The 16,894-nt window shown below is 38.5% G+C and overlaps 1 protein-coding gene across 1 annotated transcript; it reads right to left on the bottom strand.

Annotated features, from left to right (window-relative positions):
• Positions 1-1,123: 1,123 nt before the first annotated feature.
• On the bottom strand, positions 1,124-15,775 carry LOC111610622. Its single transcript, XM_023345316.1, has 9 exons — positions 15,740-15,775; positions 14,430-14,482; positions 11,228-11,256; positions 10,846-10,958; positions 5,939-6,054; positions 5,728-5,737; positions 4,285-4,456; positions 2,960-3,156; positions 1,124-2,873 (listed from the first exon to the last, which is right to left on the bottom strand). The coding sequence occupies exons 1-9, from the start codon at positions 15,773-15,775 to the stop codon at positions 2,787-2,789; spliced, it is 813 nt and encodes a 270-aa protein (XP_023201084.1). The 3' UTR covers positions 1,124-2,786.
• Positions 15,776-16,894: the final 1,119 nt, after the last annotated feature.

The following is a 16,894-nucleotide window of genomic DNA, read 5'->3' as shown; positions in this document are numbered from 1 at the left end:
TTCTGTTTGGATCAAATTTCACACTGGATATTTCCCAATCTAAGTGCAAAAATAGTCTGTTTTTTTTCCAAACATATTCCAAACAAATTCACTGTATATAGAATAACATACAGTACAAGCCTGTTTTCTGTGTAATTTTATTTAAAAGTGAGCATTTTGAAAATATGACACTAATATAGAATTCATACAAATTTCATTTTTTTACACAAATGAAAGCATTTTAATCATGTCACAGTAAAATTTATTCATTAAAAAAATATGTACAGTATATGTATAATTAAATCTCACAGAAGAAATGTCAAGCAGTTAAGTTCATTATTAAATCTGATTTTGTATTTATTTATAGCTTCTCCTTCTGTTAATACACATGTCTAATAATAATACAGCTGACGTTTTTTGGATGTGTTTTTCTTCATAACTGTTTTGTTCTTCAGCAGGATATTCCCATTCTTGATGAAAATTAGTCTCTTTCAATAGAGATCTGAAATACATTATCACCCCCAAGTGGCCTGACATGGTATTACAATTACTTAAAACGGACAAGTTTATAGTTCCTGGAATAAATAAAGTCGAAAGACAGATGAATAAACCCAGTTTTATTTGATTTAGTAAAATTACTGCAATTCTGGCCATATAATAGTGGAATATCTCCTAAGTTCTTGAAGAAATATGAAGGAATCCTATATAGCTTAACACAAAACGTTATTTTTGGGAAAAATAATTGTGGATAAAATTATGTCATAACATTATTTATAAGACATTTAACTTCCTTCTCAGAATTTATTACCCCATGTTTTTAACAGATAAGCAAACCCAATTACTAGTCCTTGTGCAGTTAAGTTAAATGTATGCTAAATGTTAGTCTCAGCTACTTTTTAAAGGCTTTAAAATCAGACAAAGGTGATAGATACATATGACCATTATTCTTTCTCATTCTCCTCCATACAATTAGAAAAGAGTTTAGCAGTTTGTATTGTTTTTTTAAGTCAACAGAGAAAGCAGGGAGCAAAAACCCAGAACAAATCTTGACATATTGTTTTTAATCATTTTATTCTGAAAACATGTAAATATAATACAAAAGTATCAGATTTTAAAACAAAGTACATAAAATAATATTTTCAAGCAGATAAAAGCTACTGAAGTCCAAATTCCAGGACAAAGAATAGCTTTATCTTCATGTTTAACAGCGTTTTGAAATTTTAATAATTATCATATTAGCTATACACATTTATCCAGATTTTAACAGAAGATGGCATTTTTACATCTATGCTAGACTAAAATGTTTCTGTGTGTTACATTTCCATATTACTAAAATAGCCTTTTGCATCCTTTTATATTGATCCTCTTTGAACTTTTTGTTTTCAATCATATCTAGAACAAAGAAAACCTTAAAACATTGAGATTTGACTGATGGAAGCAATCAGTTACACCTTTTAATATTATCTAGAAATTATCCTGCAATTTCTAAAACTGAACCCAAGCCTGGCAATTCCTTGCATTTCAAACAAACACTAATTAATGCTGAAGATGTCACTATCTAAATATGTGCATGTGTGCCTCACGCATGTGTGTGTCAGTGCTGCTTTAGGGATTAGCCCCAGTGTGTGTCCACTAGTGATTAGCCTGGTCAGTGGGCCTGTTGTGCATTCACTCAGGACATTAGCATATTAATGCAGCCTCGCTCTTGATCTCCTTCTGCCCTCTAACTCTCCCGCTCTGTCCCTCTCTCGTGTTTTCTCTTTCTCTATACATATTTCCCAGACTGCAATGTTGCTTCCTGCAGCTTCAATCTATAAATCTCACCAATTTACGCTCCTCTTGCTGTGAAGCAGCACACAATCTGGCCACACAAACTTCAAGGTTCCTGCTCTTCTTTTTCCCTCCAAAAATCTGCCTCTCCCCCCACTCTTTCTGCACCACATTCAAATCCTTCACTTGCTCTCATTTTCCCTTTTCTTTCTCCAGGTCTGCCTCCCCCCTGAACTTTGTCAAACACAGGAAAACACACACAGAAGCAAATTCACACCAGCAAACAGAGAGAGGGTGAGTCCACACACACTCACACATACAGATTCCCAATCCCCATTCATTCTCCTTTTTTGTCACTTTACCCTTTCCAGTGCAAATTTAGCAAGACCTGCTTTAGATTTCAGTGCTGAAGTGTGAGAAGGACACATTCAGCTGAGGTGAAGCTTTTTGCTTTTTGAGTTTGTCTGAGGTGCAGCAAAAAGCTGAGAGTCCAAAATGGGGACTCTCCTGATCTGCAGAGCAAGATGTGTAGAAACAATTAGACATGACACCTGTGTGAAAGAAACACTTAAAGTTAACAGATATTCAATTAATTGGAGTTAATTTTCACTCTCAACTGATGCAAGCTGGATCACATCTTTTGTAATGAGAAACATTAATGGATTCAAAAGACTTTTCCTTTATGAAAAAAATATGAGCTTAGCATAGATGCAAAGGTGATGTTTACGTTAGATTGTATTTAGGCAAATCAGGTGACTTCCTCTTCACTTCCTGTACTTGTTGCCAGGAAAAATAGTTAGCTTTTCTCAACATAAATGCAATATTCTATTAAAACTAAGTTTAAGAAACTTTGATGAAAAGCTTCTAGAGCATGAAATCTTAAAATCAGTCTTATTAACAAAACCTTCAGGATGTCTTGCAAAAATGTAAGATGAGTTTCTTGAAGGCTTTAGATTTACATAAACTCACACTCTCTGCCTCGTTCAATAGCACTCTCCCTCTCTCTGTTTGTCTTTCTGCGCCTCACTTTTCCATCCTCAGAGCCGCTGAGTTTGATCCCATCCATGGCGGTCTGTCCCTCGCTGATGTTCGGAGGTCAGGGGCGTGATGTCCATCCACAACTCCTGGTTTCACAAAGGCAGACGCAAGAATTGCGTTTGGACAATCAACTCCAGACCTCCATGTCTCCTTTGGTCATTAGAGGACTCACATTCTTAAAGAGGCAGGTGCATCGCCTGGTTGTGTGGCAGTTGGTGCAGAGCTGATTTAGTGATTTAAGTTTCAAGCCACCAAGCGCTGGGAGAGGATCCAAAATATCAGTTTGTCCACTTGCTGAGAAAAAAGGTTCAAAGCAGTGTTTGTCCGTGGCCTTCAGGTCAGCGATTGTGGATGAAAAAAAAGAAAGACCTGAAAAAAGAAATAACCAAGAATAAGCCTGAGAAAGAGAAAGGGAGAAAGCGCTAACTCATGCTTGTATTCTGAGCCGGTGACACCATGATAAACGAAGGGGTCACCACCCGGGGGCAGGCCCGTCCTAAAGGAGCCAGCGCTGTGACCTTGCACAAAAGAAGGAGTGGGTCCCCCCCCAATGGTCACATGGATCAAAGAGGACAAAAGCCTGAGATGATAACTCAGCACAGCAGTTGTGCACCTGATTATCAAGCACATAAGCAACAGGGGTAGAAAATTTCCCCAAGTTAGATCAAGTGAGGGTGGAGTAATGGGATGCTTGAGAATTAAAAAGTAAAACCGTGACTCGCTCTAATCTGATTTGCGAATGCAACATTTTCTCTTTATCTGATTCGCTCTGTTAGGCGTTCTCTCTTTCTGTGGGACTCCGTCTTTATCCAAATGATGCGGTCTTTGGTGAGGCCTGGCCTATTCATCCGGACCCCATGTGCTGTGTGCCCACCATTGAGGTGCAGAGTAGCATGGTCACAAAGGATGGCAGCAACTCAGCAAGCTTGTTCCTTAAAGTTTTAAGCCTGTGTTCAGAATAAAGTTTGCAGTTAGAGCCAGAAAATATTTCATTTTGTTGAAAAAATAAATTCAAAGGGGAATCTCTTAAATGCTTTCTTAAGTCCTGGTATGTTTCAGCATTGTAATAGTAAGTTTACAACATTTCACTTATCTTTTCCTAATGAAGTCCATAAAGTCTTATGGTTAAAAGTTTTTTTTAAGTGCCTTATAGTAAAGTTCACCTTTATTTATGCATTAACAGAAAGAATTTGTTTTGCATTCTTAACAATTTACATAAACTCTTTGCTCCATTTTCCCAACCTCATCCCTTACAAGTACTGATCCTGCTGGAATTAAAAAGGCCCAAAAGCCTAAACTTTTCTGCCTCATACTTGTCTGCAGGCACTGATAATACTCGGTGCCCTGTTTAAAAGTGACAAAAAGATGTATTACCTAAAGGAAAGGAGGCTTGTAGTGCCAGGTATTAGGACCCTGTGGGACATAAAATCTGGATCAAGAATTTCTGCAAAAAGCCCGCCATAAAGTCCGTCTCAACCACCGATCATTCATCCTTACATGTGCGACCGACATCCTCTCTTCTATTCCATCCTCCCTCCGTTCTGGGTCGAATTTTAGCTGCATCGCTGTCGACGTCTGACCGCACTTGTCCTACTTCTCCATCTTTCACTCTCTCTGCTTTTGCCTCTTCTGATCCTGCATCCTTCTCCCTCTCCTTCTTCAACCCTTTCTGCCGGGCCCACCCTCCGCCTTTACATTTCCTCTTGGTTTCCCCGCCCTCTTTTGCCTCTCTCTCCCTCTTCTTTCACTCATTCCTTGTCTCTCGCTCTCTCTCTACCCTCATTTCATGCAGCGCTGGGGTTACCTAAGAGACTGGGCCTCAATGGAGAAAATCTCCTTTGGTACAATGAATTGGGCAAGAGGCAGAGGGGAGGGAGAGAAATGGGGGGTGCAGGGTAAAATCAGGGGGTGCTGGACACAGGAAGGGAGGTGGGGTGGAGGGAAAGTGAAGGGAAAAGATAGTGGGATGCAGATGCATGCAGGGATGGAAGGGGGATACGAAAAATTGAATAAGTGGCTTCGCTTGTGTGATTTCGCCTCAGTGGTCAGTCTTTTGATGGATACTTATGGTGCCCACCCTCCCCCCACCTGCTCACTACTGGGACCAGTTGGTCCCACTAATTAAGAATGAACTAATTTGAGGTGTTCAATAAAATTTCTAAAGAACTTTAAATAAATCATAAAAATTATTAAACTAAAGCCTCATATTGATTGATTTTGACATTGTCAAAAGTTGGAAATCATCTTGTGTGCATGAGCTGAGCGACGTCAGTGTCTGTAGGTGCCGTTTTGATTGTTCACTGTTTGTTTGCTCTTGGCTGGAAGTACAAGGTGGCACCCAAAGGAGCATAGTTCTTTTTACAAAGACAAAAAGTGTTTTAACTGCATGAACCTTCCCCATTCAGGACAAGTAATCACACAATACCCCTTTAATCTTTTCCCCGTCTCAGCTTGGGAGATGTTCTCTGACAAAAAAGAAAAAAAATGGAGGCCTGACACATGCAGTCTTGTTTGGAGGTTAGTTACTGATTAGCACTAAAGTGTTGCAGTTCATTTTCTTGTTGCACCTTATTGAGCTCCTCAGCCATTCTATTAACTTTGTCATTTGTCTCTGAGTTGGCAAACAGATCCCCTGCTGCTCAGTTTTGTCTCTTTACAACTCATCCCCCCTCCACGAACCCCTCATTACACCCGAAGATGTGAGAAAACAATAGAGCTAATAAAAGAGGCAGATAAATAATTACAACACCGCTAAGAAGTTGGCCCACGCCCCAACCCATCAAAAGCAGCAACGCAAATCTGGATATGGGGGCAACGTTGGGGTTCTCTTAATGCGCTTTTCAGATGAAATGATACTTATCCTTATTTCCATGTATGTCCGTGTAAATGCCAGGATGAATCTGGGATCTCTGTGTTAATGACTCTATCAGGGCCTGATACCCACAGGCTCCTGCTGAGGAAAGAGATCCAAAGGGATTGGGGTGTTCGAGTGTGGCTCGGGACGTGTCAAAGTTGGGTTTGGGGCGCTCTGAGTGTGTGTGTGTATAAGTATGTGTGTGTGTTTAAAACTGGGGACTGGAGGGGGGGTGGCGAGGGCAGATTGTCCCTTCTGCTGAATGAAGTTATTTCCAGGCCTCTGTCCATCTGTTACCGTGGCAGCAGCAGTGACCAAGGTGTTGCCATGGTGAGGTGGACACAAAAAGGCGTGGCGTGGGAACGGGTCCAGGGGTCAGGAGTGAGGGTCGCGGGGTCAGGGGTCACAGCCAGCTGGACAGCACACAAGAGGCGATCAGGGTGAGAAAAGAAGGAGGGAAAGTTTCATTCTCTTTCTCTTTTTTTGCCTTTTCTTCTCTTGGTTTTTCTGCTCTGGAGGGAGACGTCCGAAGAGTGGACACCACTGGACATTAACATTGAACTGGGGCGGTGAGATGAAAAAGAAGGGGGGTGAAGGGTGGAAGAAGGCCCATGGTTTCACAGAGCGGGGCCCCCACAATGTCCAGGCTTCGGGTGGGGGGCCCCCCTCCATTAGGCCTTCTACCTTACTGATGTCTAATCGCGCAAAGCATTTGACAGGCAATTGACTCCAGTCAATGTACGTGCAAATGTGACGGCGTGGACGGCTGTGTGTGTCTGTCTGTGTGGCCACCGTGGGTTCGATACCCAGACCAAACAAAGCCTTTTTGACAACATTTCAGTTTGCGCTCAAAACCTTTTTGAGACAATGGAACAAACTGAAGGCGGTAATGAATCAAAATCATGCGCAGAAGGTGGGAAAGAGCCGCCATAATATCCTTACATGGAGCAAAATCCCATAGACTTTCATAAAACTGTCAAAACGTTGAATCTGAAACTTTCTGATTTGAAACAGTCTCTCTTTTTTGTGGCTGTGGACACAAAAATAACTGCACACAGACCAGCAGTCATGTATTATTTTCTTTAAAAGAGTTTGTATTTGACGGCTTAATGGGTTTTGTGCTGGAGAAACAGTGTTCAAAGTGTTTCATTGGGCTTTTAACTATTTATTTGAAACCTTCTTTTCTCCAGTGTTTAATGATGACTGTAAAATAGCTACAATTCTTTTCAGACACAAGAACTGTGGGCACAAGTTTGAATTTAATAAGGATTTTCTCCAATCCATACAGATTAAGAATTACATACAAGAGCGAATGCGTACATCTGTTTTTTATTTATATTTTGAAATCATTCACTTAAACTAGTTGATTTTGTTAACCAGATCAGATTAAGCATTGTCCACAGATATTCAATGTGTATTACATTAGGGTCAGTTTTGATGTGTATTTTCAATTATTTTTTGGTTGAAACTCTAAATAATGTAAAGTCTTATGCCACATAAGTTCTTATCTTTTGTGTAAAGGAAATTTTTTGAGAATCTTTAGGAACAATTCAGGAAACACCAAAGCTCTGGCCTGTCATGAACTGGAGATGCTTGAACCACATCCTTCCTGTCTGTAGTGAAGGGATTTTAACATTAACAGGGACTGAAAGGGAAGTAAGTAGAAAAGTAACTCATTCTGCCCACATGGATAAACCAGAGATCTGTGTTGAAAAGTGACTGAGATTTGAAGAAGTCAATGTGAGGCCTTCATACACACAAAAACACTGTTCCAAATATCTGTTATTGTTGTGGAGCATTGAACAAAGTGGAATATTGAAGAAGAAGGACTATCTTTATATTAAACTGCTAGATAGTTAAAAGTTGGAGGTAATCTGGTGTTCCACTGACATACTGACACCAAACACACATCCTAACAGGTTGAGGATAAAGCAGGCTATCATCAATTTTCTGGCATGGCCTTCCTGAAGCCTTGGACTTAACAGTATTAACAATGTATGAAGAACACAAAAAAGATTTACAACATTTAATCAAACAATATCCAACTTTCTGCACTCAATTCTTGTGTTTAAAATGACTAAACGTTGTGTTGTGAATAAATATTCCACCGCTGAAAAAGTAGCTTGAATGCATCCTAATAGATATGACATTTTTACCAGTGATGATTGTTCTTTGCACTTTCTCTTGTGCAACATGTTAGTTTGTATTTTAAACTGTGGTCTTTATTTGCAGAAAAACAGCATAACTTGCATGAAAACTTTGCCCTGATTTGTCTGGTGCAGGTATGAATTTGCCGGCTGATATAGGTCAGTAGAACAGATCCGGTTCTCTGGTCCAATTTGATTTATGATAACCATCAGCAGACAGCATAAATTATTTTTAGTTTTGTGTTTTTTTATTGTAATATCCAGACATGTTGCATGTGTTGCTTCATTCTCTGCTTTTTGTTATGCTTTTTAGTTTTGTCTTTATCCTCTCCAACATATTCAGGTAAAAACGTTTTTGAGTAAATTTAGTTTTATTTACAGATCAGGTTACGATGACATAGATGTGGCTTTATTGTTTAATAAATACCTCAAAATTACAGACTGTAAACATCTAATGATTTATTTGATTTTAGACATAATTATTGGTTTTATGAAAAAAGGAATATATTAGATAGCATACTTCTAAAAAAAACGTAAGGATGTACAAGCAGAACATTATAGATATGAAATATGACTTGGTCTCCAGCTCCTCTGTGACCCAACAGGATAATATAGATTAAGAAAATGAAGGAGTGGATGAGATGTTACCTTCCTAGATGCAGCTGTGGGAAGCATAGTGGAGAATGCTTTTATAAAGTATTCAATTAATATGCATCATAGGGTAAAATAATATTGCAGTTTTGGCTTAATTACGGGATAAAAGTTTCAAGAGACATTTGGTGATCTGTTTCTGTATAAATTCCAGCTCTAAACAAAAATGCCTTCATTTTTTTTGTGTTTTTAGAGATGCTAGAGATGAGTAATGATGAGTTCAGGTAACATTGACATATAAAGCCGCAGTGAAAGGCTAAAGATTGAAACGTCTACCTGCTCCATGGCGAAATAAAGAGACGGCAAACGTTGAGCCGCATCAGTGGATAACACATTATGACAACGTGGATAAGAAGGCGCTTACAATGCAATTACACACACACACACTAACTCACACACATTGCACAGAGGAAACACACTGGTCCCCCCTTAGACCTTAATAGTTTCAGGGATGAAGGGAGTGCAGGATCCATACCCTTCCATAGGCCATATTAATAGGATTAGGATCAGCCTCAGGAGGACATGGCAGGCCAAGTCCAACGCTCTGCTTGACATCTTTTGTCCACGAGCCCCGAGACGCAGCTCCCAGCATTAGGATGAGGGACAAAGGCTTTTGAATATTGCGATGTAGCTACAAATATATCCCGATGGGGGAACGCTGAACCTCAAGTTCCAGCAGATAAAATTAGCAGACAGCTTTTTTGACAACTCAATCAGTTTTTGAGATAAATCAGATTAATTTTGCTTTTTCTGTGTGCACATTAGTGAGTTTGACTGGGTGAATGTGGCTCTGGTGTAAAACGCTTTGAGAGGTGAGTAAGACTAGAAAAGCGCTGTATAAAATTCAGTCCAGATGGTCCAGATATTGAGACAAAGACGGAACCAGTACCGTCACAGAAAAGGCCCAATTGAATGAAGAAATCTTAAAAACTTAGGACTAGACATCACAAGGTTTATACATTAGTTACATTTGGCAGGTTTGGCCTTGTTCAGGATTTACAGGACCCATAGAAACTGCTTAGAGTAAAATGTCTTGCCAGTAAGTTATTAAAATACTCCTGTCAGTTTTACTGAAGATGGATTATAGAAGTTCTGAGTTGAGGTGAAGAGAAACAAAAGAAGCTGCTTCATTCATAATTTACTGGGGATTTCTCTGAACTGATTGTATTTAGGAAAGCAAAGCTGGTTTCAATACTTTGCATTAATTAGACTGACACAAAGAAAGGTAACTGGAAATTGTCGCGTTTCTCCTGCTGTGTTTTTGGATCCATCTTCAGTTTCCTTTGTCATATTTTTTTTTCTAGACTCAAGAATCAGTCCACTGCCTATAGATAGTCGAGTGACAATATTTCCTTTTTTCAGAAGTTCTTAATATCTTCAGTTAGACTCTTAAATCCATTGTCAATCTGCTCCCATTTAAAGCTTCTTATTGACTGATTACAATTTACCTAACAGGATCAAATGTTGATGAGACTCCAGTCATTACTGCATCAATGTATCACACTGAATAGAATAGAATAGAATAGAATTACTTTATTCATCCCAGCAGGGAAATTATTTCGCAGTTACAGCAGCATAGAGACAAGACACACAACAACCACCACTGAGTAGCAATTGTAGACAAAATAAAAATAAAATATAACATGCTGTCAATATAAAAAGCAGCTTAGAGCAGTCCTTGAAGCATCACATCATGTGCAATGAGTAGTGTGTAATAATTTTTTTTTTTTTTTTCAATTCTACTGTATGTGCATAATATTCAGTTTGTGCATCTGGTTTGCTTATTTTTTTTATAAATGGTCAAATTTCTAAAAAAATTTGGTAAGTTTTGAATGATATAATTCTTACTTTCCTTGGCTTGTTCTAATTTCTTCCAAACTAATTATGGAATATAAAATATGTTTGCATCCTCCTGGATGGTTGGTTACAATGAACTACATCTTAATAAAGCAACAAACAATATTCAATGCATCTCTGTAATTTTACAGCATTACCTTCAGTAGAATCATGATAAAAAGAAAGTACATCCCCATTAATTCCTGTGGTTTCTACATTCTGTGCATCTCTGGGCTGTTTGGGGTGTACACAGTTTTAACATTTTGGTAAAACAGTAGAACTGGCAGTGTAGTTTTCTTCCATTATAGTTTTATCATCACTGCAAATATGAACTCCTCAAAATATCATAATCAGTCGTGGTTCTTGTTTCTGTGTGACATACCTACAGTATGTATTCAACTACTATTGACAAAGAAGTGAAACTCTTAAGTAAGAGTATGATCTTATTTTTAAGATGATTAAAATGTTCTGTTTTGCCATTCTGGTACTGATGATCAGGATGTTCTATTGGACCTTCATCAGATCGTGCTCAGTTTGAGCAATTATTGACATTCTCAGCGATCGCCTCACATCCCGTGCCATCACCGAGTGACACAGAGATTCTCTGTCCTCTCCCTGACCACAGAACTCTGGGACTGCGACCAAAACCAGTTTTATGACCAAGAGCTGCTGACACTCACTTCCTGCCAAGAAAAAGGAAGACTAGGTACAAACTCATCAAAAGCACATATTAACAGAAAAGCATTAAATATTGTTTTTGTATGCTTTAGAGAAGGTGTTGAACACGTTTGCACCGGCAGGCCGAAGGTTTGGGATTTATGCCCAAGTCTTGACGTCCAATCGTAGAACATTGGTGAATAAAATGTTTTAACATGGAGATGAATATAAGACAATAAATCATTAAACATCACTAACAAAGTAATACATTAATCTATTAAAACAATTTGCTTACCTTCAAATGAACTGTTTCCGCCTTGCTGACTGTTAAACAGATGAGAGAACAGTTCAGTTTATGGGCTACAGATCCCAGAATGTTTTCATCTTGTGCAAAACAAACACTTGAAATATGTTAAAACTGATTTAAATATCATAAAGAGAGGAAAATATTCCCAAAACCTTTCACTTGACCAGGTTATCAGAAATGATGCATTAAGTCCCAGAAGTTTTTTTATTTAGAGCTTTAGAAAGCAGAAACACAAAGAGGACAGAGAGTAATTGTTAGGGTAATTGTTACTCTCAAACATCAGAACATGTAACTGTCTTAGAGAAGTCAGAACTTTGTTGTGGTTTCTGATGCCAGGAAAGGAGCCGATGTGTTCAAAGTGGCTTTGGCGGATGACTGATTGGTAGGTGGAAGTGTGCAGCTTCCTGGAGTTTTTTGGCTTACAAATAGGTGAAGGTGAACGAAGGAGAGCAAATAGGTGATTTATGTTGAGTGAAGTCAGAATGGAGGATCTGAGTGACTCTTGTGGAAGGAGGTAAATAGTCGGGCCGGTTGGGCAGCGATGGTCTTACTCAGAGCGATACTTGAAGCTCTGATAATTTCTCCAGTGGAGGCTTGAGATGAGATCCATAGTTTTGGATCTCAGTGTTTACTAAGTCAATGAGTTAACAGAGAGAATAATACCAGCAAAACTTAATTATCTCTGCTCTAGGTCAAATCATCGAATCACCAATTGATATACCCATCTTGTCTTACTTTGTCGCTTCCTGCTTTCTTTACCCATGTAGACAAACCATAGAGTGTCAGTTAATTTCTAACTGTAGTTAAGTATTTTTGTGAATAGTAGGCATAACTTATTACGTACAATTTAATACAACTGTACATTATTTTCTAGATACTTTCATTTTCACAAGATTTTCTTGTATGTTGGTTCTGATCCCCAGTCGTCCCAATTAGTTGACTCTTATTGCAGGACAGATTGGGAACCTTGAAACCATGATAATTATTGTTGACCTCCAGATAGATCCTAATTGTTGGAACCATGTAATCATATCTCCTCACAGCAATTTATTGGTGGAATACAGAAAATTACTTTAAACAGTAAGTTGTAAAAGGTGGTACAAGTCCTTCCTTCCCCCTTTGGCAGATATATGGCCTTTAGAAATGGCCTGCTGCAGGCAGAAACCCAAAGATTACTGTACAAAACCTCCAAAACTATAACGGCATGAAGTGCTAAAGGGTTGAGATGAACTGAGCCACTTGCTGCAACCAAAGGTGACAGTCGGGCAGTGAGTAAGAGTCATGTTGGTCCTTTCAGCCAAGATCCTTTTAGGTTTTCCACTACCTTTATTTAACCAGGTAAACCCCATTGAGATCTAGATCATCTTAAGACTCATCTTAAGGCAACTGAATTCCTTTTTGTGTCAATCTTCACATGATTCTTTACAATGACATAAATATCTTGATGAAATGCTTTGTTTCTTTATTAGAAAAACTCTCGTGATGTGTTTTCCTAAACTGTCAGTGTCTTTGCTTTGCTTTGCTTTTAACTAATGTACAGTTTAGAAAATGGTTTTGCCAGCACATTTCAGTTGGACGTTTCTCACTGGTAAAATCATCTAAACTTACCCATTCAAGTTTATTTGATCACTTTACTGCCATTTTCACTTTCGGCCTTGACATTATTTCTGACGTTTTCCTGGAAACAAAAACTTGTGTGAAGGTCGTTTATGAAGGCATTACCAAGCTGGCATTTACCTCCAAAGTGCTTTATGTGTTTAGGTTTGCCTATACACATGGCAGTAATGAGTTCAATTCCTGGATTTCTCCTTGTGTCTCTTGAAACAGCAGCCAAATAGTTCAAATTTTATTTCAGACATAGTATGAAAGAAATCTGAACATTGTTCAGTTTAAGACTGAACAATGTTCAGTCAAGTGTTTTCTAGAGAGAAAGAGTTTCTGTTGAACTCCCTCATCATAACTAATGAAGTGTTGCATGATCCTTAATCCACACAGGAATTTATTATTGTCTTCATAACTATGTGCAACTGGACTTATGCTGCTTCAAAAACTAATTAGATTTTTGACTCTATTATTCACAGATTGTGTATTTACTTAAATTCTTAAACCAGTTCCCTTTTATGACAATTTGTTTGATTTATTTAAGCTTAAGATTTTGACAAAATATGACTTGATCAATATTTTTCAGCAGTTGGAATCTAACTTGCTCTGTTATCCATTCAATTGCTTTTCGGTGCTTTTCTCTTATTGGTAAAGAAGACAACCTAGTAAATAATAAAGAATGTTGCCTAATTTTCTTAAATATTTTCAAGCAGGTTTGTTTGAAACAAGCATCTTTCCTCTGGTTCAGATGATTGTAGGAATATTGAGTATCACTGTGGTTATTCTGAGCTCACAAAATAACCACACTGGATGTTATTTAACAGATATAAAAGTCACGTTGACTTGTTCTCTCTCCATGTTGATTGTTAATTTGACTCAGGGAAGAAGTTCTCTTTCAAACCAGCAGAGAGTGATTTGGTTGCTGGGTGATTCCTGAAGCGCCTGCAAAACTTTGACCATCTCAGGTAGATTATAAGAGCTGCACCACTGGCTGCGTTAAGTTCCTTCATCAGAAGTCACACAGAAGTGTTTGCATTGATTTTCAGTTTCTGTTGCACATCCATGTCAGGAAGTTGCAACAATGTTACGTCCCTCCATATATTTTTGAACAACATAGAATTAAATAATATAATCATATATAATTTAAGCTTTTAAACCTCATTTAGCTTTTTCTAATAAAAAAAACTGAAATTTTGGTTTAACTCTACCTTATTCCAGTTTTATTTTGTGTTACTAAGTATATTTTTAAAACTTTTTGACTTGCTTGCATCCCTTCTGAATGTTGAAAACAAACCAGATGAATCAATAAGAGTGATGAAAAAAGGAGGGAAATAGTCTGAGTGGCTAGGATTTCTGAATGGGAGCTACTTACAATGGAAATTCTCAAAAGAAAGGAAAACCTTCATTTTGAAGGCAGGCCATTAAGATGTGTCCTCTTAGAGGGGGTTGTTGTGAAAAAAACATTTTCAGCATCTGTCTGTTTGGGTGAAAAAGTGTGGAAAAAGAGCGGTGCATGTGATTACTGGACGAGGGCCGGACAGGGGCCGCGCAGGCCCGGGCAGACGGCTGCAGAGAAAAGGATATTTACCTTGAACTCCACTCGTCTCGTCTCTGGGGCGGGGTCAGGTATTGTAGCCGGGCCTGACAGGGTCAGGAGGGGACAAGAGGGGGAGACAGAGGGCGGTGGGTTTGGAGCGGGGACAGGGGGCTGCCCTCGGGGTCATGGGGTGCTTACCCCACCGGGGGCTGGTGGGGGGATGGAGGGACAGATATTGGCAGATTTTCGTTGTGTGCAGATGCTCAATATGCAGATGTCTAATCGAATTGTGCGACGATGAATTGGTTCCCCCTCCTGATTTGCATCAGGACAATCCCGTGCTGTGGCTCAGGGGTCAGCGGAGTTCCCCTGGACAAAATGAGCAGCCGGCTGCAGACGCCCCCGAGAACGTGTGAACTTGAAGGAGACTTTACTTAATGACAAGGATATTGATTGATTCAAATGTCTGTCTGTCTGGGAGTGCGTCTGACATCTGTCTTTCCTGTGAGCATGTCGTTTCTGGGTGCATAAAAGAAAATAGAACATTCATTGCTGTTCTGTGTTCGGATTAAGTTCAGCTAAGTTAAACTAAAATTCAGCACATTTTGTTGAAGCAAGACATTTATCTAATGAATTCATCACAGAATAAGAACAAAATAATTTGCTGTGTTGTTTAAATAAACTAGCATCAGGTTTAAACTAAACTTTAGTCTTAATAGTCATATTTTTTTTAAGGTTAACATATTTTCTTGCCTAAATAAGCCAGAAAGTAAAATTATTTCTATTGTGATATGTACATGTTATCATAGGATGACATAATGTTGGAAGTGAAAGAAAAGAAAAAAATGGTTTTGAATATTCATTACAAATAGAAATCTGAAAAGTGTGATGTTCATTTATTTGTATTCAATCTCTTTTACTGTGATGCTCCTAAATTTCAGCTTAAATCCAGCTTTCTGTGAGGTTCTTCACAGAAAGCTAGATTTAAGCTGTGAGGTTCCTCACAGAAAGAACAGAATAACGAAGCCCAAGGTCCACAGTAGATGGGTCAGACGTAAAGCTCTGCAGAGAACAGGAACCTGCAAACCTACCAAGACATGGCTATCTGGTGTTACAGAAACAGGTAGGAGATCCACATTTCAGGTCAAAGAATGTGATGATAGAACTACTACTAACTGACCCTCATGGGAGCAATAAGAAAGAAAAGTCATTATCAAAAGGAAGTCTTCAGAAGTCCTGTTTGCACTTTTCTACAACAAACATGTGGAAGAAACTCTGGTCAACTGAAATCAAAATGGACTTTTTGGCCCACATACATTTTGCATGTGGAGGAAAACTGACACTGTGCAACCTGAACTCACCATCTCTAGGGTGAAGCACAGAGGCTGCAGCATCATGGTGTGGGGATGCTGGATTGAGTTGATGGGGAGACTTGAGGACCTAAAATGCAGATAAATGCATAGCAGAGTCGCAAGAAAACTTCTTAGAGGCTGCAAAATAGTTTAGGCTGGGATCAAATGTTACTCTTCTACCAGGAAAATGACTCTAAATATCAACTGGAACTATAACGGAATGGCTTAGCATTAGGGTGGAATGGCCCAGTCAAAGTACACATATCGATCAAATAGAAAATCTGTGGCCAAACTTGATAACTGATGTCAACAGACATTCTTCATCCTATCTCCAAAGCTTGAGCCAATCTGAAAGGAAAATAGGCAAAATCTTCATTCTCCAAATATTCACTGTGTTGTGTAGCTCACATAAAATCTAAATGTTTGTGTCTGGAACATCTTGTCTTCTGTCTCGATATTTGTTGCAAATTGTGCTGTTTTAATAAACTGACTTTAATTGGAGTGAAAATTTGAAAGACACTTGAAAGCTGAGGCTTCAGTTCTATCATAGAAACATTAATATCAACACAGTACTGCATGTAAGGACAGAAAGACTGAAGAATAATTTATATCCAGTAACCATGAGGGCATTAAATGCCACCTAGCATTATATCTCACCCAATTTCATCATTGTCCATCTAATTTTATGTTTCCTACAATGATGATGATGATGGTGATGATGATGATGATGATGATTAAGGTTTTGATAACCACAAAAGTATGTGTTTAAAGAGGAGGAGCCAAAGTCATAAGAAAACTACTTTGCAGAGAATAGGGTCAACATTTATCATTAGTTAATGATAAATTAACTAATGATAACTTATGAGGAATTAATCATTACAAGGTACAGGTACAAAGCTTAGTTGGGAATGTTAAAGGATTTGTGTATCCGGGCTTCTCTTTAGAAGATGTATTCATAACAGGCTATTTGTGTGTTTGATCTGTTGGGATAATAAATTCACAAACGTAAAAAATCATTTAAAGTAAACAAATACAAACAAGCAAACAGAAAAGCTCTAGATGTGAAAATACAGTAGTTTGAGTAACACTGCCCTCTAAGGGTAAAACACAAAAATGCACTCTTAAGAAATATGAGAAAAGAAAAACAGTGAAGACAAAAAAATT

The sequence above is a fragment of the Xiphophorus maculatus genome, chromosome 13 (genome assembly GCF_002775205.1).
Source record: "Xiphophorus maculatus strain JP 163 A chromosome 13, X_maculatus-5.0-male, whole genome shotgun sequence".
NCBI lineage: Eukaryota > Metazoa > Chordata > Actinopteri > Cyprinodontiformes > Poeciliidae > Xiphophorus > Xiphophorus maculatus.
The sequence above is the reverse complement of the archived record's forward strand: the minus strand, read 5'-3'. Positions and strand labels throughout refer to the sequence as shown.

Coding starts and splice junctions, on each gene's coding strand:
- LOC111610622 (XM_023345316.1), bottom strand. CDS start 15,775: ATGATGCTGCAGCCTCTGTGCTTCACCCTAGAGATG. Junction 6,055..10,845: donor ACTCGGTGATGGCACGGGAT/GTGAGGCGATCG, acceptor TGTGCTGTCCAG/CTGGCTGTGACCCCTGACCC. Junction 3,157..4,284: donor AGAGGATGTCGGTCGCACAT/GTAAGGATGAAT, acceptor TTCTTTTTTCAG/GTCTTTCTTTTTTTTCATCC.